Here is a 13,032-nt window from a genome sequence, read left to right on the forward strand (position 1 = left end):
GGATCCGCCGATGGAGGTCAGGACGTAAGAGGAACCCGGAGCTGGAGGAGGAAGGATGTGGGGTCACAGCTGGTCCAGGCTGGGCCCCCGAATGCACCTTCGCCGGAAGGACCTTGGAATTCCCTGACCCGCGGACAATGGACGTCGTGGAGACCTTTGTAGGGACTACAAAGGAAAAAGGGGGGGGAAATGTGGAGATGTGCCCTGCGGGCGCATCGGCGGCGCTGGGTGCGTGGCGGCGGGTGTCCGGTGCAGGGATTACCCTTTTCCCTGCACCGGACCAGAGGCTGCGGAGGCGTTCGAATGTTGGCGCCCTCCGGGAGCCAATCGCGGCTCCCGGAGCGGCAGCCAGTCAGAGAGGGACGCGGCGAGCCAATCGGCGCTCGCCGCGTCATAGGCCCCGCCCCCGGCGTCTGACGTCAGACGCCTGGCGGGAGCCGAAGGGACGGAGCGCGCGGAAGAGCGCGAAGAACAAAGAAGACGCCGCGCAGAGGAGAGAAGAAGAGCCGGACGGGGAGCCAAGACGGCGTGGACGAAGAAGACGGCGGCCGTGGGGAGAAGAGCTCCGGTGGCCGCTGAAGAGGCCGGAAGACGTCGGCCTGCAGGAGGAAGATGTCCAGCGGCGGCTGGACGCGGAGGAGAGACGGCGGCGCCGCTGGCCAGGACGGGTCAGCGGCAGAAGAGAGTGCCGGAGACCCCGCGGATTAGGTGAGGCCTCAGTGAGGCTGTCCTTCCCCCTTCCCTTTTCCTCCCTCGACCACCAGGGACGGGCATTAGGCCCGAGGGCACAATTCAGGCACTAGGCCTGTTGCGCAGATAGGAGGTTTGGGGGCCAATATTTGATTAGGTGGTTTGGGCATTAGGCCCAAGCCACCCTATCCCTGTGTGAAGTTAGGCGGGCGCTAGGCCCGGGGGCAAATCAGGCAATAGGCCTGTGGGACAGATAGAGGGCATTAGGCCCTAGTGTGTTTTGGCCAATTAGGGAGTATTAAGGTGACCCTGGGCACAAGGCCCAGGTCACCCAACGGCAGCAAGTTAGGCGGGCGCTAGGCCCGTGGGCGAAGTCAGGCCTCCGGCCTGAGCGCAGTCAGGGGGCGCTAGGCCCAGCGAGAAAGTACCCCCCAAGGTGAATAAAGGTGGCACTGGGCACTAGGCTCGGGCCACCCGGAGGTGTTTAGGTGGGCAGGCCGTGTGGCACCCACCCCCTTCCAGCGGCAGGTAGGGATTTAAAGGTACAACACCGTGTGATCTTGCATTCTGATATTGTGATATATGTTGTTACCGTGCAGGGCAAATTGTCTGTGTTTGCATAGTTTTGTTGCACCACACCCACAGAGCTAGTTTGAGGGCTCTGCCGTTGTAGTTAGTATAGGGTGTGACACTAGGGTAGAGTTAGGCCCTGCACGGCTGTTTCTCTTTGCCTCCTTACAGGGACCTGTAAGTGGAGAAGATCGGAGTGCAAGACTTGTGACGGTGAGTAGCATCCATGTACGTTTGTCCCTTGTCTGTCCCCGAGCGCCGGAGTCGGGATTGCTCACGGACGTGAGAATCCTTTTCATCACACTACGTGCGAAAGCACGAGTGTGTGAAATCTGGGTGGCTGAGGCTTTGTGCCGGTGATGACCATTCACCCAACCGGTGAAGGTCGCGGTCACCCCTGGGGTATCCCCTGTTCCAGTGGAAGAAGGGTCGATACCCCCTTTAATGTAAACCATTCTCTCCTCAGCTCGGTCGTCGGTCAGCTCCGAGAGGGAATCGCCGTGTCCGGATCCGACTGAAGATTTCCAGGTCCGTTGAAGGTTCCGGTACCTGAAGGTGAGAGAGAGCGGCGCCTGTTGAGTACCGAGTCTACACCTGCACGGCAGCAGGCACCACACGCACCGCAGCAACACCTCTCACATACGCATTGCGATCGCAGCACTTGCGCAGTCGTCCTGATACGTGAACATCGTCCATTGCTTACAAACAAACATTAGGCCCATTGTTCCTATTTCACAACTTGAAAATTCAGGAGGTAGTTAACGTAGGGAGTTGTTTAACTTACAATTGTTTCTATGCAACCTAACAGAGACTTGCCACTTGCCACTCCATACATATAAATATACGTATGACTATATGATGCTGCTGAGCTTTATAGACTTGCAAATGCACCAAAAAAGTAATCCCCAAAAAGATAAAGGGGCTGATTGAGTCATTAGTGTATTATTCATTTATAAGTGTCAAATGTGCTAAATCTAGCGCAAGGCTTTGATCTCCATGTTGTAATAAAGAGGCACATTTCCATTGATATCGCCGTCACCACACACAATAGAATTGCTGCAGCTATCATCGAAACACAGTTAGCTTGCTCGCAGCTTCCCCTCCCTCACTCTGGTGGCTGAGATGTTAATACATGTCGGCATTATTGCCATACCGACACGATAAGTGCCGCAAGAATACAACTCCCCTCATTACATGGAAAAGAGCTTAACTAAACACTATTTTCTAAAACAATTTACTACAGTACTGTGCGACAATGCTGCTAGCCGGAATCCCGGCGCACAGGGTCTATTCCCACTCATGAGTGTCCACGACACACATGGAGTGGGATAGAAGTTGCGGCAAGCGCAGCTGATTGACAGGCAGAGGCATTTGCAGGGCAGGTGGCGGTGTTAAAGGGGCTTCAACTTGGCGTTGGGGGGTCGCTGTTTGAACATCCAGGCGTATCCGGACCATTTGCGAGGTGGCTCACGGTGGCTGCGTGACGTCACATGTAGCCGCTGCGACCCAAAACATGGCGGGTAGCTACCTACATTCGCAGTTGGGCTGCGTAGGCAGAGGGCTGTTCGAAAAATGTGAACGCATCACCGCCGGGCAATGCTTTCACATGTCTGCAGGGGGCTGGGCTGGATCCGGAATGCGGGCCGGACATGCCCTTTGCTTGGCATCCCTCCGCACGTCTAAAGGGCCCCATACACTACAGCAACATATTGGACCCTCAAGTCGCATAAGATTTCCCTTGAACCACCCGGCAGCTTCCCGGGTGGCAGGATCGCATACGATACATGGTATGCTGTCCTTTTGCATACGATGTATCGTATGCAACCCCAGCCATGCCTGTGGGATCCGAGATATCTTTAGTGCAGCACTTCCAATCTAGGAGCTCTGATCTGATGCTCACTGGACCACGCATCGGATCGGAAGTAAAGCACATGTGATTTGCCTGTTTTCATCCGATTTATCGGGCCAAAACGTTGGAATTGAATGATTGTGTATGGGGCCCTTAAGAATTTGATCATAGATGTGCATTTTTTCGCACATCTAAGATCGGGTCTGAATTATCCCCAGCGTCAGTTACCAGAGTCACTGATAGCTGCTTGCATGCACACAGTGTCAGTTACCGGAGTCAGTGATAGCTGCTTGCATGCACACAGTGTCAGTTACCGGAGTCAGTGATAGCTGCTTGCATGCACACAGTGTCAGTTACCGGAGTCAGTGATAGCTGCTTGCGTGAACACAGTGTCAGTTACCGTAGTCACTGATAGCTGCTTGCGTGCATACAGTGTCAGTTACCGGAGTCAGTGATAGCTGCTTGCATGCACACAGTGTCAGTTACCGGAGTCAGTGATAGCTGCTTGCATGCACACAGTGTCAGTTACCGGAGTCAGTGATAGCTGCTTGTGTGCACCCAGTATCAGTTACCGGAGTCAGTGATAGCTGCTTGTGTGCACAGAGTGTCAGTTACCAGAGTCACTGATAGCTGCTTGTGTGCACAGAGTGTCAGTTACCAGAGTCACTGATAGCTGCTTGTGTGCACACAGTGTCAGTTACCAGAGTCACTGATAGCTGCTTGTGTGCACAGAGTGTCAGTTACCGGAGTCAGTGATAGCTGCTTGTGTGCACACAGTGTCAGTTACCGGAGTCAGTGATAGCTGCTTGCATGCACACAGTGTCAGTTACCGGAGTCAGTGATAGCTGCTTGCATGCACACAGTGTCAGTTACCGGAGTCAGTGATAGCTGCTTGCATGCACACAGTGTCAGTTACCGGAGTCAGTGATAGCTGCTTGCATGCACACAGTGTCAGTTACCGGAGTCAGTGATAGCTGCTTGCGTGGACACAGTGTCAGTTACCGGAGTCAGTGATAGCTGCTTGCATGCACACAGTGTCAGTTACCGGAGTCACTGATAGCAGCTTGTGTGCACACAGTGTCAGTTACCGGAGTCAGTGATAGCTGCTTGCGTGCACACAGTGTCAGTTATCGGAGTCACTGACGGATGCTTGCGTGCACCCAGTATCAGTTACCGGAGTCAGTGATAGCTGCTTGCGTGCACACAGTGTCAGTTACCGGAGTCAGTGATAGCTGCTTACATGCACACAGTGTCAGTTACCGGAGTCACTGATAGCTGCTTGCGTGCACACAGTGTCAGTTACCGGAGTCACTGATAGCTGCTTGCGTGCATACAGTGTCAGTTACCGGAGTCAGTGATAGCAGCTTGTGTGCACACAGTGTCAGTTACCGGAGTCACTGATAGCTGCTTGCGTGCACACAGTGTCAGTTACCGGAGTCACTGATAGCTGCTTGCGTGCACACAGTGTCAGTTACCGGAGTAACTGATAGCTGCTTGCGTGCATACAGTGTCAGTTACCGGAGTCACTGATAGCTGCTTGCGTGCATACAGTGTCAGTTACCGGAGTCAGTGATAGCAGCTTGCGTGCACCCAGTATCAGTTACCGGAGTCAGTGATAGCTGCTTGCGTGCACACAGTGTCAGTTACCGGAGTCAGTGATAGCTGCTTGCGTGCACACAGTGTCAGTTATCGGAGTCACTGACAGATGCTTGCGTGCACCCAGTATCAGTTACCGGAGTCAGTGATAGCTGCTTGCGTGCACACAGTGTCAGTTACCGGAGTCAGTGATAGCTGCTTGCGTGCACACAGTGTCAGTTATCGGAGTCACTGATAGCAGCTTGTGTGCACACAGTGTCAGTTACCGGAGTCAGTGATAGCAGCTTGTGTGCACACAGTGTCAGTTACCGGAGTCAGTGATAGCTGCTTGCGTGCACACAGTGTCAGTTATCGGAGTCACTGACGGATGCTTGCGTGCACCCAGTATCAGTTACCGGAGTCAGTGATAGCTGCTTGCGTGCACACAGTGTCAGTTACCGGAGTCAGTGATAGCTGCATGCATGCACACAGTGTCAGTTACCGGAGTCACTGATAGCAGCTTGTGTGCACACAGTGTCAGTTACCGGAGTCAGTGATAGCTGCTTGCGTGCACACAGTGTCAGTTACCGGAGTCAGTGATAGCTGCTTACATGCACACAGTGTCAGTTACCGGAGTCACTGATAGCTGCTTGCGTGCACACAGTGTCAGTTACCGGAGTCACTGATAGCTGCTTGCGTGCATACAGTGTCAGTTACCGGAGTCAGTGATAGCAGCTTGTGTGCACACAGTGTCAGTTACCGGAGTCACTGATAGCTGCTTGCGTGCACACAGTGTCAGTTACCGGAGTCACTGATAAATGCTGACGTGCACACAGTGTCAGTTACCGGAGTAACTGATAGCTGCTTGCGTGCATACAGTGTCAGTTACCGGAGTCACTGATAGCTGCTTGCGTGCATACAGTGTCAGTTACCGGAGTCAGTGATAGCAGCTTGCGTGCACCCAGTATCAGTTACCGGAGTCAGTGATAGCTGCTTGCGTGCACACAGTGTCAGTTACCGGAGTCAGTGATAGCTGCTTGCGTGCACACAGTGTCAGTTATCGGAGTCACTGACAGATGCTTGCGTGCACCCAGTATCAGTTACCGGAGTCAGTGATAGCTGCTTGCGTGCACACAGTGTCAGTTACCGGAGTCAGTGATAGCTGCTTGCGTGCACACAGTGTCAGTTATCGGAGTCACTGATAGCAGCTTGTGTGCACACAGTGTCAGTTACCGGAGTCAGTGATAGCTGCTTGCATGCACACAGTGTCAGTTACCGGAGTCAGTGATAGCTGCTTGCATGCACACAGTGTCAGTTACCGGAGTCACTGATAGCAGCTTGTGTGCACACAGTGTCAGTTACCGGAGTCAGTGATAGCTGCTTGCGTGCACACAGTGTCAGTTATCGGAGTCACTGACGGATGCTTGCGTGCACCCAGTATCAGTTACCGGAGTCAGTGATAGCTGCTTGCGTGCACACAGTGTCAGTTACCGGAGTCAGTGATAGCTGCATGCATGCACACAGTGTCAGTTACCGGAGTCACTGATAGCAGCTTGTGTGCACACAGTGTCAGTTACCGGAGTCACTGATAGCTGCTTGCGTGCACACAGTGTCAGTTACCGGAGTCACTGATAGCTGCTTGCGTGCATACAGTGTCAGTTACCGGAGTCAGTGATAGCAGCTTGTGTGCACACAGTGTCAGTTACCGGAGTCACTGATAGCTGCTTGCGTGCATACAGTGTCAGTTACCGGAGTCACTGATAGCTGCTTGCGTGCACACAGTGTCAGTTACCGGAGTCACTGATAGCTGCTTGCGTGCATACAGTGTCAGTTACCGGAGTCACTGATAGCTGCTTGCGTGCATACAGTGTCAGTTACCGGAGTCAGTGATAGCAGCTTGCGTGCACACAGTGTCAGTTACCGGAGTCAGTAATACTGTAGCTGCTTGCGTACACACAGTATCAGTTACCGGAGTCAGTGATAGCAGCTTGCGTGCACACAGTGTCAGTTATCGGAGTCACTGACAGATGCTTGCGTGCACCCAGTATCAGTTACCGGAGTCAGTGATAGCTGCTTGCGTGCACACAGTGTCAGTTACCGGAGTCAGTGATAGCAGCTTGTGTGCACACAGTGTCAGTTACCGGAGTCACTGATAGCTGCTTGCGTGCACACAGTGTCAGTTACCGGAGTCACTGATAGCTGCTTGCGTGCATACAGTGTCAGTTACCGGAGTCACTGATAGCTGCTTGCGTGCATACAGTGTCAGTTACCGGAGTCAGTGATAGCAGCTTGCGTGCACCCAGTATCAGTTACCGGAGTCAGTGATAGCTGCTTGCGTGCACACAGTGTCAGTTACCGGAGTCAGTGATAGCTGCTTGCGTGCACACAGTGTCAGTTATCGGAGTCACTGATAGCAGCTTGTGTGCACACAGTGTCAGTTACCGGAGTCAGTGATAGCAGCTTGTGTGCACACAGTGTCAGTTACCGGAGTCAGTGATAGCTGCTTGCGTGCACACAGTGTCAGTTATCGGAGTCACTGACGGATGCTTGCGTGCACCCAGTATCAGTTACCGGAGTCAGTGATAGCTGCTTGCGTGCACACAGTGTCAGTTACCGGAGTCAGTGATAGCTGCATGCATGCACACAGTGTCAGTTACCGGAGTCACTGATAGCAGCTTGTGTGCACACAGTGTCAGTTACCGGAGTCACTGATAGCTGCTTGCGTGCACACAGTGTCAGTTACCGGAGTCACTGATAGCTGCTTGCGTGCATACAGTGTCAGTTACCGGAGTCAGTGATAGCAGCTTGTGTGCACACAGTGTCAGTTACCGGAGTCACTGATAGCTGCTTGCGTGCATACAGTGTCAGTTACCGGAGTCACTGATAGCTGCTTGCGTGCACACAGTGTCAGTTACCGGAGTCACTGATAGCTGCTTGCGTGCATACAGTGTCAGTTACCGGAGTCACTGATAGCTGCTTGCGTGCATACAGTGTCAGTTACCGGAGTCAGTGATAGCAGCTTGCGTGCACACAGTGTCAGTTACCGGAGTCAGTAATACTGTAGCTGCTTGCGTACACACAGTATCAGTTACCGGAGTCAGTGATAGCAGCTTGCGTGCACACAGTGTCAGTTATCGGAGTCACTGACAGATGCTTGCGTGCACCCAGTATCAGTTACCGGAGTCAGTGATAGCTGCTTGCGTGCACACAGTGTCAGTTACCGGAGTCAGTGATAGCAGCTTGTGTGCACACAGTGTCAGTTACCGGAGTCACTGATAGCTGCTTGCGTGCACACAGTGTCAGTTACCGGAGTCACTGATAGCTGCTTGCGTGCATACAGTGTCAGTTACCGGAGTCAGTGATAGCTGCTTGCATGCACACAGTGTCAGTTACCGGAGTCACTGATAGCAGCTTGTGTGCATACAGTGTCAGTTACCGGAGTCAGTGATAGCAGCTTGTGTGCACACAGTGTCAGTTACCGGAGTCAGTGATAGCTGCATGCATGCACACAGTGTCAGTTACCGGAGTCACTGATAGCTGCTTGCATGCACACAGTGTCAGTTACCGGAGTCAGTGATAGCTGCTTGCGTGCACACAGTGTTAGTTACCGGAATCAGTGATAGCTGCTTGCATGCACACAGTGTCAGTTACCGGAGTCACTGATAGCAGCTTGTGTGCACACAGTGTCAGTTACCGGAGTCAGTGATAGCAGCTTGTGTGCACACAGTGTCAGTTACCGGAGTCACTGATAGCAGCTTGTGTGCACACAGTGTCAGTTACCGGAGTCAGTGATAGCTGCTTGTGTGCACACAGTGTCAGTTACCGGAGTCACTGATAGCTGCTTGTGTGCACACAGTGTCAGTTACCGGAGTCAGTGATGGCTGCTTGCGTGCACACAGTGTCAGTTACCGGAGTCAGTGATAGCTGCTTGCGTGCACACAGTGTCAGTTACAGGAGCTCGTCAAAGGCTGTGGGAATGCCTCCATAGGCATAAAGTGGTAAATGCCATCTGACGTTGGTGTTAACTAATGTGGCCAAACTCCAAAAAGTGTAGGGCTCAGACCGTAGTCCCCTTTGAGAATAATAGAGACTGAGGTCTGCAAAGCTACTTTGCCTTTTGCAGGAGACTTATGTGAAATCTCCTGCATCTGGCTATTAGGACACAGCAGTGAATCAGTGATACATGTGATTTGGTCACCCGTTGGTGAATGTGCAGTTATAACTTTATTATCTATAATAGTATATAACTGTAACATTTGTTAATAATTTATAGGGACACAAAGCACACATGTATTTTGTTATTTTGTGGTATATCCAATAAAAACATGGTAATAATGGCCATCTCTAAACAGTTCACTTACGCATGAGCAATTATTCCAAATGGCCATGATCGAGTCTCTTGTCGCTTGAGATTCTTCATTTCCACTGAGGATAGGACCATCCCACTGTCAGATTCACTCTCCTATAATAGAGAAATGCCCTGTTATTGTCATTACTACACAATAGTGACTTGCTCGTCAGCTGTGGTACTACAAGTGCCAGCAAAATGTCTGTCTACCTGAAACTTGTAGCTTCATTCACAGCAGGTGGGCCATAGGTTGCTTACTGCTGCTCTAAAGCATCAGTGGTGCTAGCATGCTCAACGCTCACAAAAAAAACCTCCACCTTGATTCTATATGTAATGGTGATCACTTATTCTGCGTACAGATAGCTGATTTTTAGAATTAGATTTAATAACTTCAATTGCGAAATAAAAGTTCACTTTTGCCTTGCGCTCCCAATAATACTTTTGATCAGCAGCTGGTCACTCCAGATTAAGTTACACCGCACCTATCCCCGGCGAAACGTACGTCAAGGAGTTTCCCGGCGGCACCGCTATTTGCGCATAGCGGACCACCTGTCACACAGGTCCAGTATGATTTTTTTCAGGCACCATCTGCTAGAGGGGATCTCATGGTCAGAAACCACTTTTATTTTTCAGCAGCAACACAGGTATAAAAAACACGTAGTTCTATACCTTATGAACAGCCTTAATCATTTAATCTGGCGCTCACAGGATATTTACCTCCGGAGGAATAAACTCTTGCCGTTATTTATCTAGACACTTTTTTACTGCTGTAAATGCTTCCATTATGTGGTGACTCTGAGTTTTGATCTCTGCATGGCGACCTGCTTGTATCCCATAATAATGCCTATACAGGTTGAGTATCCCATATCCAAATATTCCGAAATACGGAATATTCTGAAATACGGACTTTTTTGAGTGAGAGTGAGATAGTGAAACCTTTGTTTTTTGATGGCTCAGTGTACACAAACTTTGTTTAACACACAAAGTTATTAAAAATATTGTATTAAATGACATTCAGGCTGTGTGTATAAGGTGTATATGAAACATAAATGAATTGTGTGAATGTAGATACACTTTGTTTAATGCACAAAGTTATAAAAAATATTGGCTAAAATTACCTTCAGGCTGTGTGTATAAGGTGTATATGTAACATAAATGCATTCTGTGCTTAGATTTAGCTAACATCACCATGATATCTCATTATGGTATGCATTTATTCCAAAATACGGAAAAATCCGATATCCAAAATACCTCTGGTCCCAAGCATTTTGGATAAGGGATACTCAACCTGTATAAGCCATAATATCTCAGGGGTGTTATTCAGATTACTGATATCTGACATGTGTTTCCAGCCATTGATACAGTATCTACTGAAATGGGGCTGTGATTTTGTATCCGAGGTGGTGGCTAACATTACTTTCATTTAGGACACAATTTGCTTAATACTATCGGCAACATTGCCGTCTATATGTTATACCATTATTTAAGCAGAAATACGATTTCTTACAGAGTGTGAAATATGACAAGCTTAATTCAAACAAAAATTCTTTTGATGTCACTCACCCCTTATATGTCTTAAATTGATTTTAAAATAAGACAGCTACACTTCAGGTTTCTCTCTATTTTTCTGGCTGGACAAACGGGAAGTGTTAGTAGTTCTCTCATTGGATGCACTGACTAAGGGGGTAATTCAGAGTTGATCGCAGCAGCAAGTTTGTTAGCAGTTGGGCAAAACCATGTGCACTGCAGGGGGGGCAGATATAACATTTGCACAGAGAGTTAGATTTGGGTGGGTTATTTTGTTTCTGTGCAGGGTAAATACTGTCTGTTTTATTTTTACACTGCAATTTAGATTTCATTTTGAACACACCTCACCCAAATTTAACTCTCTCTGTAAATGTTATGTCTGCCACACCTGCTGTGCACATGGTTTTGCCCAACTGCTAACACATTTGCTGCTATACACACACTTAATCCAACCCCTACTGCCTCTTCCATTGGCTGGTGTTATTAAGGATCTCTCACCACAAATTCGATGCCATTGGCAGATACGGGGCAGCAGAATCCTCAAATCACCCTAGCAGTCATGCCTTTTCTACAATAAGTACCAATCATTTATGGGAATAGGTACTGGGAAATTAGGGATCACTATATCCCTATAAACTATTTAAACTGACCACCTGTGTGACATTTTAATTACATGTTGTATGTAAAGTTATGTGTTTGTCAATATTTCGCCTGTGTTTTAAACTCATTATAGGTTTCTGACACTACCAGGATCACTTCTTATTTTATCTTATTTCATATTAAAAGTTATATTTTATCATTTCTTAGCATTTTTCTGTGACGCTGCTAATTTCCACAACATTGTGGTCAGGTATCAAAGAGTTGCTTCCAATATGAAAGTTTTTTCCCCGGTTCTCTTTCGGGTTGTTTGTACACTTGTCCAGGGGGCCAGGAGCGCCAACAATTTCTGGGAGTCTCCCTACCAGTCTGGTGTGTAGACATTAGACAAGTATGATTTCGGTTGAATGGATCCCAGGAACTGAGCCCAGTGGCAGTGTGAGAGAGCATTAGCAGTAGCAGCTGGCTATCTATGTCCTGTCAGAGTACAGTGTCTTTTAATAGGACACAGAAAGGCTTGAAAACCAGCAATATCGCTGGAGGTGCGGGATGCCGGATAACCTTGGACGTTTTTTTAAAGGGGCAATCACTTGCAAGGCATGTTTTTGCCATGTAAGCAATTACATCCTGCTGCTTTTCTTCCCAGACAACAAGCAATGGGCCTGACTCAGAGATGTAGGCAAACACAATTTTATCGCAGTTGAGTGATTATAGGCAGCCTGCGCATGCATCTAAGTCGCACTGCTCATGTGTCGCGATGGACTTGCAATGGCGCTCACAGAGAGGATTTATTTGCAAAGTGAGTGACAGTCGGTGGCCATTTAGGGCAGGAAGCGGGGAAGGGGTGGCAAAAACACAGGAGTGTCACAGCCCTTTTGGGGGCGTGTTACTGTTTGTGACTGCGCCCGTACATAGTTACAGTGGTTCCGGCGCATTACTTCCTGTGCCCATGCTGCGTGAGTATTGGGCTAATCAGAACTTGATATGTGACTGATCTGCAACGAATGCTGTGCCTCTGCATGCAGCCACCGGCATCTGGAAAGCTGTCGGTCGGCGTCTGAATAGAAATCCAGATGGCAGTGACATTAGTGCATTCTCGCACCACCGCTGCGTACACGCTTGCAGCTGCGAATGGATTTACGTACATCTCTGATTCAAGCCCCTAGTGTGGAGAAATATGCAGCATTGCCGGTACTTGGCCTAATCTAAAGCACTTCTATTACAGGTTACGCTGTAAGCCTAACTGTACATTGACAAGTCACGCACTGTGTAAAGAACTCTAATGTGTGAATGTTTTGGTTACTCCTAATTCCAGATGTTTCTGGTGTCTCCTGAGAACAGGTTTCAGGGTTCCTGCTGTACACACACATAAGGTTCTAAGTAGATTCCTGTGTAGTGAACTGATGTGTACTGGATTCTTCTGGACAGAGGGAATGTGCTCACTCCAGTCCTTTTTGAAACACTGTTTACCTCGTTGAGCACTTTGTCCTTTCCCACTGGCACCTCGTCAAATGTCTTCACACTCAGCGGTCGGTTCTTGTTGTTGTTTCTGAAAATGAGATCGGACACAGGGTGAGCCTGACACCCATGTTCCTTTGATAATCTTTCCAATTCAGCTATGAATAAGCAGAGTCGTTATAATGTCATGTTTATCTTTTTCCATTACTGTTCTTGCATTTATTAGTAGCAAGTGCAGTCATTGTTTTATGTAAGAACTAGCAATGGAAACGTATGAGAGCAATTAAGAAAAGCAGTTCTTACGGAGATGGCTTCAGATGCTCTTACAGATGGGTTAAGGATCGTCATTATTATAAGCAGCTATAAATAGTGTTTATAATATGAGGCCCACACACACTAGCCGATTTTGAGCTTAAAG

General features: G+C 49.1%; 1 protein-coding gene across 1 annotated transcript in view; it reads right to left on the reverse strand.

The window, feature by feature from the left end:
- The window catches only part of LOC134948917 (vascular endothelial growth factor receptor kdr-like), a 334,002-nt gene that overhangs the window by 23,390 nt on the left and 297,580 nt on the right, over positions 1-13,032 (reverse strand). Inside the window, exons 28-29 of the mRNA XM_063937198.1 lie at positions 12,627-12,705; positions 9,046-9,146 (exon numbers count right to left, since the gene is read on the reverse strand). Coding sequence (XP_063793268.1) covers positions 9,046-9,146; positions 12,627-12,705 — 180 coding nt within the window. The remainder of the gene's footprint in view (positions 1-9,045; positions 9,147-12,626; positions 12,706-13,032) is intronic.

This window comes from Pseudophryne corroboree, chromosome 8 (genome assembly GCF_028390025.1).
Source record: "Pseudophryne corroboree isolate aPseCor3 chromosome 8, aPseCor3.hap2, whole genome shotgun sequence".
Classification (NCBI taxonomy): Eukaryota; Metazoa; Chordata; class Amphibia; order Anura; family Myobatrachidae; genus Pseudophryne; species Pseudophryne corroboree.